Source organism: Taurulus bubalis (genome assembly GCF_910589615.1).
Source record: "Taurulus bubalis genome assembly, chromosome: 8".
Taxonomy (NCBI): Eukaryota; Metazoa; Chordata; class Actinopteri; order Perciformes; family Cottidae; genus Taurulus; species Taurulus bubalis.
Window position 1 is genome coordinate 1,271,258 of NC_136596.1, and position 9,715 is coordinate 1,280,972.

At 44.7% G+C, this 9,715-nt stretch overlaps 1 protein-coding gene across 1 annotated transcript; it reads left to right on the plus strand.

Annotated features, from left to right (window-relative positions):
• Nucleotides 1-921: 921 nt before the first annotated feature.
• Nucleotides 922-5,129, plus strand: LOC306739894 (actin, cytoplasmic 1-like). Its single transcript, XM_079221965.1, has 9 exons — nucleotides 922-1,049; nucleotides 2,561-2,685; nucleotides 2,767-2,895; nucleotides 2,978-3,088; nucleotides 3,189-3,273; nucleotides 3,380-3,541; nucleotides 3,651-3,842; nucleotides 4,149-4,330; nucleotides 4,653-5,129. Exons 2-9 carry the CDS (start codon nucleotides 2,563-2,565, stop codon nucleotides 4,794-4,796), a joined length of 1,128 nt encoding a protein of 375 aa, XP_079078091.1. The 5' UTR covers nucleotides 922-1,049; nucleotides 2,561-2,562; the 3' UTR covers nucleotides 4,797-5,129.
• Nucleotides 5,130-9,715: the final 4,586 nt, after the last annotated feature.

Sequence of the window (9,715 nt, forward strand, 5' to 3'; positions counted from 1 at the left end):
TACAGGTAGTATACACAGTACTTGTACAGGTAGTATACAGAGTACCTGAACAGGTAGTACACAGAGTACCTGCATCTGAGCAGGTAGCATACCGAGTACCTGAGCAGGTAGTATACAGAGTACCTGAGCAGGTAGTACATAGAGTACCTGTACCTGAGCAGGTAGTACATAGAGTACCTGAGCAGGTAGTATACAGAGTACCTGAGCAGGTAGTACATAGAGTACCTGTACCTGAGCAGGTAGTACATAGAGTACCTGAGCAGGTAGTATACAGAGTACTTGTACATGAACAGGTAGTACACAGAGTACCTGTACCTGAACAGGTAGTATACAGAGTACCTGAGCAGGTAGTACATAGAGTACCTTTACCTGAAAAGGTAGTATACAGAGTACCTGCTATGTATTAATGTAAAGAGCTCTCTGCAGAAATAAAAACTCTTTTAAACTTATTAGTTTAGTAATTTAAAGTTTCCTTTTCCACTAGCAGAACATATTTGTGTACAAACAAGTATTACAATAAATATTGAAGTATTACAGTTAATATTGAGTATTACAGTTAGTATTACAGTTAATATTGAGTATTACAGTTAGTATTACAGTTAGTATTACAGTTAATATTGAGTATTACAGTTAGTATTACAGTTAATATTGAGTATTACAGTTAGTATTACAGTTAGTATTACAGTTAATATTGAAGTATTTTGGCCCGTGAGCAGTCTTCACCTCCACAGATACATTTTCAACACGTGCTCGCTCTTCCGGTCCGACGGGCCAATCACAGGCCTGCTCTGTTGTGTTCCTTCTCTAGCGCCCCTCCCCCTCCCTCACCTAACCTGACGGACGCCTTCTCCAGCCAATCAGGAGCCGTGCTGAGACAACCTGAGGCGTCCCGCTCACCTGGACCAATCAGAACGCGAGCCGGGAGAACGTTACCTTACATGGAGAACGCGAGGAGTCCCGCCACGCGGATAAAGGAGGTGCGGCCGCTCCAGAGGATACAGCGGGCCAGAACTAAACACCTCCACACCGCTCACGAGACCACGGCACAGGTAAGAGCCCGCGAGGCTGCTGCTACATGTTCTACAGCTCTACAGGTTCTAGACTAGTTTCTGTCAGAAATGTCTCCAGCTGAACTGCCCCAGTAGTTTGATTTAAGGACGAATGTTTATTTATCAACTCTGAATCCCCTCAGGTGAGTGACAGCCAGGTGAGGAAGCAGTGACCTCTTAACCACCTTAAGGAAATGGATTCATGGCGTTTAGTTGGTTCTGTCAATCATTTTAAACCTTCATGTTTATTTCTTAAAAAAGTAAGAAGAATTGTCTTTTTAATCCAGTTTTAAAGATAGAATATATTTGTATTGCCATATGCACAGATAACAGTTTCTCTGCTCAATGAAACGCTTGTTTTGCCTCCTAACACACAGAATTACAATAAACTTAAGGTAAACAAAATAAGGCACAAAAACACGATGGCAGTGTTGCACATCGGTGTGTAAAGTGCATTGCCTTTGACAGACACTACCACGCTTTCAGTGTCAAATACTCTTCTCTTCGATCACACGCCCAGTTCTTAAAGGGTTAACTGATCTGAATCAGACTACCAGCTCTCTGCTTGGGAGGAGACGGATATTAACCGTAAAAGACAAAATACTCTTTTCTGCTTAAAGTCACAAACGGCGCTTTAAATGCAGCAGCAGGTCTGATGAATGGAGTCCCATTGGTGCTTCCTCTAAACCACTGTGTGTGTGTGTGGTAACTGTTTGAGTGACGGCTGCAGGACATCCACTCCAACACTTCCTAGTTTCTTAGCCCTGTGGTTCCTCTCGTCTCATGAGAGTAAAAAGGGTGCAGGTACAACATGAAGGCATGTTGCATCTGAACGAGTTGGATTAGGATTTCTCTGAATACTGTCTTTGCCCTCCTGTGCATCCAACGGTCCGGTTTGGTTCCATGTTGAACTTCCTGAGTGAACCTACATGCTGACATGCACTCGTTGAGTAACGTGTCCTGTTTACTTTAAACACCAACTATGTTCTTTAACAATTTTCATTATAAAGATTAAAATGTATCTTGCGGCCATGTTTGCTGCAAACATAGTGGATGATGTGGCGCTCCAGTCACATGAGTCTGGGTGGCGTCGGCTCTAGAGCGGGAACCCTTCAGGTGTCCTGACCCGTTGATCCGGTCGGACCGCCTGACGCGCCCCGGCTGTCGCTGCAGGAAGTTGGCTTTCAGTCCAGGAACACGCAAAGTGCTGTTGCGTCACCCGGATTCACTCCTGATTTTGTAACTTTCAAAAAGCCCGTAGTGAGGAAATGATGACATCATCGCCTCACTCGTTCTGACTCATGTTCTACAGTCAAAACTTCTCATCTTATTTAGCAACTTTTTAAAATCAAGGAACAATCTTTAATTCAGTTTAAGTAATTAAAAATGGCAACTTTTTAACCATGACCAAATACTGAAGTGTGTGTGTATACATATATTGGTGCACATGTCTGTTGGTGCCATTGGAGGAAGCTAGCCGCTAACGCTGTGTGTCGCTACATGTTCTTCAGAAATGGAAGACGACATCGCTGCCCTGGTTGTGGACAATGGCTCCGGCATGTGCAAGGCCGGCTTCGCCGGTGACGACGCCCCCCGCGCCGTCTTCCCCTCCATCGTGGGTCGCCCCAGACATCAGGTACGTCGGCTGAGGGCCGTCCTCTCTCCACCCCAGGTGCATGCTGGGAATGTGTGACCCTAACGGTGTGTCTATGTGCAGGGTGTGATGGTGGGCATGGGGCAGAAGGACAGCTACGTGGGAGACGAAGCCCAGAGCAAGAGGGGCATCCTGACCCTGAAGTACCCCATCGAGCACGGCATCGTCACCAACTGGGACGACATGGAGAAGGTAGAGACGTCCACCTGCTGGTCCAGGTGTGTTTACGTTTGACAGTTCTGTAACAACCTTAACCGGCTGTCCCGTCCTGCAGATCTGGCATCACACCTTCTACAACGAGCTCCGTGTTGCACCTGAGGAGCACCCGGTGCTGCTGACCGAAGCGCCACTCAACCCCAAGGCCAACCGGGAGAAGATGACACAGGTGGGTTGGGCTTGGATCCCATTGACCCCAGTATGGGGAACGCGCTACAGAAGTACTTTGTTTGTTCACCAGTGACACCTGTTGTTTCTCTTTGGTGCAGATCATGTTCGAGACCTTCAACTGTCCTGCCATGTACGTGGCCATCCAGGCCGTGCTGTCGCTGTACGCCTCCGGTCGTACCACAGGTAACCTCAGCACTGACTTCCTGCTAAACAAATGGTGTCACAAGTCCCTGAGATGTTGGTGTTCTTGCGTCTTTACCTCCCTAACTGGTGGTTTTCTCTCGTGCAGGTATTGTGATGGACTCTGGTGACGGCGTCAGCCACACTGTGCCGATCTACGAGGGTTACGCTCTTCCTCACGCCATCCTCCGTCTGGATCTGGCTGGCAGAGATCTGACCGACTACTTGATGAAGATCCTCACGGAGAGAGGCTACAGCTTCACCACCACTGGTACGAGTTTCTAGACTGGAACTAACCGTTGAGCCTCTGCCAACTTAAAAACAAAGTGTTTACGCTAGATTCTGTATTTGTAACTCTAATGTTTCCACCCTTAAACCAGCCGAGCGTGAGATCGTGCGAGACATCAAGGAGAAGCTGTGCTACGTTGCTCTGGACTTCGAGCAGGAGATGCAGACTGCGTCCTCCTCTTCCTCGCTGGAGAAGAGCTACGAGCTTCCTGACGGACAGGTCATCACCATCGGCAACGAGAGGTTCCGCTGCCCCGAGGCGCTGTTCCAGCCTTCCTTCCTGGGTGGGTACCCACTCTTAACACCTCTATTGTGGTGAAGCCACAAAATGCACAACATCAGAAAGCATCTGGTCTTGGCTCGTCTCTTTTGATATTGCGTCTTTGAGTTCTCGGGCAATCCAGGGGACGATCTAGCTTTCATTTGGCTAATTCTGCAAAGGATAGAGATTTTTAGAAGCTGGTCTGAGCTCACAGACGTGTATATTTTGACCAGTCGCTCTATTGAAGATCTTGTGCAGCGTTTCTGGGCACAGGGGTCGCCCTGGTGGTTTGAATACGAACACTAAAACTGTTTCTCTGTGTGTTCAGGAATGGAGTCGTGTGGCATCCACGAGACGACCTACAACAGCATCATGAAGTGCGACGTGGACATCCGTAAGGACCTGTACGCCAACACCGTGCTGTCAGGCGGCACCACCATGTACCCCGGCATCGCCGACCGCATGCAGAAGGAGATCACCGCCCTGGCCCCACCCACCATGAAAATCAAGGTATAGTTGCTTTAAAAAAGAGTTGATGATGGACATTTAATTACATTTTCAAGAAAAGGTCCAGTAGCTCAAACTTGTTAAATGAGTACACTTCAGTCTTTGCAGGTCTAATTTAAAGGTGCTATGCGTCTACTGACTTGGTCTTTAAAGGTTCTACTGCCCCCGGTGGACACACTTTGTCATTAGTTTCCTAGAGACTCTAGAACAGACGTCAAGGTTCAGTTAAAACTGATCAAAACTCTCCCATGAGCTCCTTTTACAGTCCTCTTGGCAGTTGAGTCTGTGTGTACACGGGTTGATAAAATGCCTCCTTCCCCTCCAGATCATCGCTCCCCCAGAGAGGAAGTACTCCGTCTGGATCGGCGGCTCCATCCTGGCCTCCCTCTCCACCTTCCAGCAGATGTGGATCAGCAAGCAGGAGTACGACGAGTCCGGCCCGTCCATCGTCCACCGCAAGTGCTTCTAGACGGCTCATCGACCCTCGCGGTTTCACAACCGGTCCCTGCTCCATCTTGTGTGAACAGACTAAAAGACCCGAGGCTCCACACAAGACTCGAGCGTCTTTGCTTTTGAATGTCTTCACGCCGCTGAACCTCTTGTGAACATGTTGGTCTGACTCAGCTTTCACGCCTTCTGGAGACTCAGTATTATCGCTGAACATCCTTCTACCTCTAACTGTTGAACGCAATAAGTTGTAAATCATTGTTCTGCTTCTGTCTCGACTGTCGGCGACGAGCTGTTTCAATATTCCACAGGATTGTTCACTGATCTGTAAAATGCATTAAAACATTTGATGTTCTCTAATGTCGTCATTTACTGCAGAGTTTCACAAACTTGTACTTCATGTCGTCTCTTTTCCTTATTCCTGAACACCGAAGAGCATAATCATGGATTTCACACAAGAGACGAGTCTCATTTGCATACTTAAGCTCCTCAGGTGATGTCAATACAAGAAGTAGTGTTGGTGGGTACTGCCACCTGGTGGCCATTATAACTTTAACCAAATACTGTACTAAAGGGATTTCTTCACTAAATTGTTAGACTTGGATTTTTTTTCTGTGCAAATATTCCTTCATTCTTAACCAGAAGGCGGCAGTAAGCGCCAATTTAAACAAACTAGTTCACGCTCTTAACACTTTACTCATGTGGCGCATAATCTGAGCAAAGGGGTTTTAACTTGGTCATGTGTTTGTCAATTCCTGTTTCCTTTAAAAGGCAGGTTATATTTAAATGGTGCATTCTGTGAATTGGAGAAGTGACTTTCTTCAGTGAAATATATTTGTAAAAGGCTAAACGCCAACAGTTTGCTTTGTAGTTTTACTGTAACGAGTATTCTTAGAGCTGCTGCTTCAGCGTAAAGCAGCAGTTTAGAGCTCGTTTCTTAAATATCAGAAAACTGAGATCTGTATTGACGGCTAAACTATTTTCCCTTGTATGGTCACATGTTCTTTGAATCACTCCTGTTGAGTTTCATAATTACATTTAACTTTTACTGTACTTTTTTGTTTCAGTATTCATACTGTGTATAATTAGTACATTTACTGAAAGTATTTTCCCAATGTAATGGTACTTTTACTGTAACAAAGTATTCTTGCTGTGTGGTATTAGTACTTTTACTTTAAAGTATACAAATACTTCCACTACTGAATAACACACGCAGCTCTTCAGTGAACTCCATGATGGTTCACAAGCAGACGTGACAACAAAAAGCTTCAATTCAGTTTATTTTGTGGAGCCCAAAATTACAAACTCCCCTCGGAGGACTTTACTCTCTAAACACATCCGGGACCTCAAATTGTGTTCACTGCTACACAAACAAATAGTAAGACAAACATGTTATGTTTCCTCCTTTTTAAATAAGCGCTGGTCCACTTCATCCTCAGTCTGGAGGTCGAGGTCTGCAGGGCCGTCAGGAGGAGCAGGCCAGCCTCATGTATGTATCTGTGAAAAGAAAACATGTATTTCACTTCCAAATGGAAATACAAATACTTAATATAAGGCACTGAAAATTACCATATATGGTTACTTTAAAGGGCTAAACCAGAAAAGATGTATTTTTCTGAGTTCATGTAATTTTGCTTTACAAAATGTGATGTCAGATTCTTACCTTTAGTTGCCCTGATTCTAATGGCGAAGCTTTCCCATGATGCACCAGGGGGTCAGCCGTGTCTCTCCTTCAGGAGGGCAAGCCACTCTCCCATTCTTCACCCATTGGGAAACGGTGTCGGTAAACTCCACTATGTGGTACATTTTCTGTTAATTCAAAATAAACGTTACACTCAATCATATTTTCAAACTCCTGGTCACTGTCAACAACATTTTTCTCTGAACTGTCAATGGGACCAGACTCAGTCACGCAGCTTTGAACGTACAGAGTGTTTCCAGACGTCTGATGACGGTGGATGCTGACTTTCTATGCAGATTAGAGGATTTAATGTAGTCAGAGCAACGCTCAGTCATTGTGAACAAATACAAAAACAATCAAACCAGAAGAGGACCAGGCATGGAAGGTAGTCACTGGGAGGTCTGTGGCTGCAAACTGTAGAGTCTGGAAAGACACAAGTGAAACAAAAGTTTGTGATTGTACTATCTCAATTATGTATTTTCATGTGACATTAATATTACACAGTTTATACAATTCACAATATGTCTCTGAGCTATCCATCTGAGATATACTGTACATCTATTAATAGTAAAGAAAAACCAGCATGAAGCCGGTTCTGACCCGTTGATGGCTCCCGAATGTCGGCCAAATCTGGCATTATAAATCATTTTGAATGAATTACAAATTCCACTTCAAAATATTCTGCTTCAATCCATGCCGTACACACATTTCACTGCGATAACAACGTCTGCTAGATTATAGGTAACTACATTTTGATTTCAGCAGATAAAACATTGCAATGCAATTTCGCCACGTGTCCATTAAATTAAGGTTAAAGTTAATCCAACCCCTGCTTTCCTTTGTGGACCAGCTGGCTCGGTTAACACCGTTATGTGTTGTTGAACATGTCTGTGCTCAAACATCATGGCTTGATAAATACAAAAATATTCTTTCATTACAGACTAGTCAGCTAACAGCATTATTCGGGTCCTCCGGTTTTCTAGCTAACATGCTAACCTCCCCTGACTTTAGGCTGATCAGTTGGAGGAATCGAGCCGCTAAATAAAGTGTATTTTATGTGGAAATCGCTGTACTAGCTGGTTTCAACTCAAAAGGACCTGAACCTTAGTATAATTAAAATTAAAACTAGCATTCATTGGGTACGATGCATAGTCATGCCAAGGTTAGCTAGCTTAAGCACGGTTAGCTTTGAATAAACACGGGCCAGGTGGACGAATTAAGCTTCTCTCAAAAAATGTGTATTTTATATTTATACATGTGTTAAATATACATCTCCCACCATATTTTAACAAGTTATTAATGCTGGTACTTTCCACAAGGACGGATGTCGGTGGAAAAAGAAAAGAAAGAGCAAACGAGGTCCGGTCGTTTTATACAGGCCCCTAGTGGTTGCTTTTTCTTTTACAACTATTATGTAAAACTTTTATGAAGCTAGTTTAAAATACTTTTTTTATTTATATGAGTGACAACTTTGAGGGATATCTTAATGTTATTACATACATGTAATGTAATATAATGTCTTTATTACACTATGTAATAAAACTATCATAGAGCAAGGTGTAACCAGAGTCAAATTCCATGTATGTGTACACACACATGGCCAATAAAGCTGATTCTGATTCTGATAAGAATGTGTGTTAGTGTGTGTGTGTGTGTGTGTTTTGTGTTTCTGCACCTGCCGTTCCCGCACAAGGTACAACATTATTATGACACCTGTCCGCTCTCACATTCCCACTCATTTTAGCCTTCATCAGCTAGTTCCAAAATGAAGACGAGCCACGATATGGAAGATCGAATGGCCTTCTGTCCCAAGAAATGATCAACTTTAATTTAAAAAAATAGACAGAGTTGTCGATGGTGAGGCAGAAGTTGTGACTGGTTTTAGTGAGGGATTTGGGACCGATGATGACACACACAGTTGTTTAAGAACATTGGTTTGCATCCATGATTTAATGTCAGTGAGGCAGTCGGTCAGAGTGGAGCGAGGAGCCGTGGTGATGGCCTTTGTGGAGACGTAGAGCTGGTCATCATCGGCGTAGCAGTGGAAGAGGAGACCGGGTTGGCGTATAATGCTACCAAGAGGGAGAAGGTAGAGGATGAACAGAAGAGGACCGAGCACCGAGCCCTGAGGGACGCCTTGAGAAGAGGAGAAGGTGCAGCTGACGATGCTGATGAACTGTTGTCTGTGTGTCAGATATGATTTTCACCAGGAGAGAGCAGTTCCGGCGATGTTGAGGGACGATTCGAGGCGGGAGAAAAGGATGTTGTGGTTGATGGTGTCGAAAGCTGCAGTGAAATCGAGAAGAATGAGAATGTTGAGGTGACCGGAGGAGAGGAGGAGGTCGTTGGTGACTTTGAGAAGGGTTGTTTCAGTGCTGAGACCAGATTGAAAAGGCTCGAACGGATCGTTGGAGATGAGGTGGGCTTTGAGTTGTGCAGCGACGACGCGTTCCAGTATTTTTGACAGGAAGGGAAGATTGGAGATGGGACAGAAGGTCGTCTGACGATCCTGCCCGGAGAACGGAGGTCAACCTGGTGCGGTGGTGGCTGGCGGAGACCAACCCAGGTCTGCTAACCGGACGGAAAGATCAGGTGGACTGGTGCTGGCTAGCGATGTGGCAACCAGGGATGAGAAGGGGCTACCTGGGGCTAGCGGGCTAAATACTCTTTAGCCCGCTAAAGTTCAGTTGGAAGCTTGACGAGTGTTCAAAAGTTACTCCCTGGTGAATGTAACCAGGGAGCTGAGAGCTAAAAGCTGCTAAAAGCTTAAACAAATACAAGAGCGCAACATCAAGGCTGCCATCCGCAGAGAGAACTGCTATTTTCTGGAACCCCTCGAGTTCTTTCGGTATATCTTTATGGTATTGTGTTGTTGTCTTCTGATTTTACTTTGTCTTCATCTGCTCCATATCGTTAGTCACTCCAAGAAATCACATGACCTCCGGCACGCCCTACTTACTGAAGCAGACACATTCTTTTCTCACCCTATCTGGTTCTTGTTTTCAACTTCAGCTTTATAACTCCTTATTTGGTCATGTTTCCTCATCTGTCTCCTGTAACTTGCTGCTTATGAATCGGCCGTTCAGACCCAGAACTTGTAACGTTTCCATTCATAAAACGTCATTAATAGCAAATGGCATCCGCTCAATCCGTCAAAGAAAACTCTTTAAAAAAATATTAAAATGCTTAACACATTAGAATTGTATCAGACAGTTTGCAGCAAATAGGCACCAATTTTCTTTCTGTCCACATGTCTCAGC

Bases quoted from the DNA above. Each gene is read 5' to 3' on its own strand.
- LOC306739894 (XM_079221965.1), top strand. From the start codon at position 2,563: ATGGAAGACGACATCGCTGCCCTGGTTGTGGACAATGGCTCCGGCATG. The intron at 3,089-3,188 runs GTGGGTTGGGCT...TCTTTGGTGCAG, and splicing joins ACCGGGAGAAGATGACACAG to ATCATGTTCGAGACCTTCAA. The intron at 3,542-3,650 runs GTACGAGTTTCT...CCCTTAAACCAG, and splicing joins CTACAGCTTCACCACCACTG to CCGAGCGTGAGATCGTGCGA.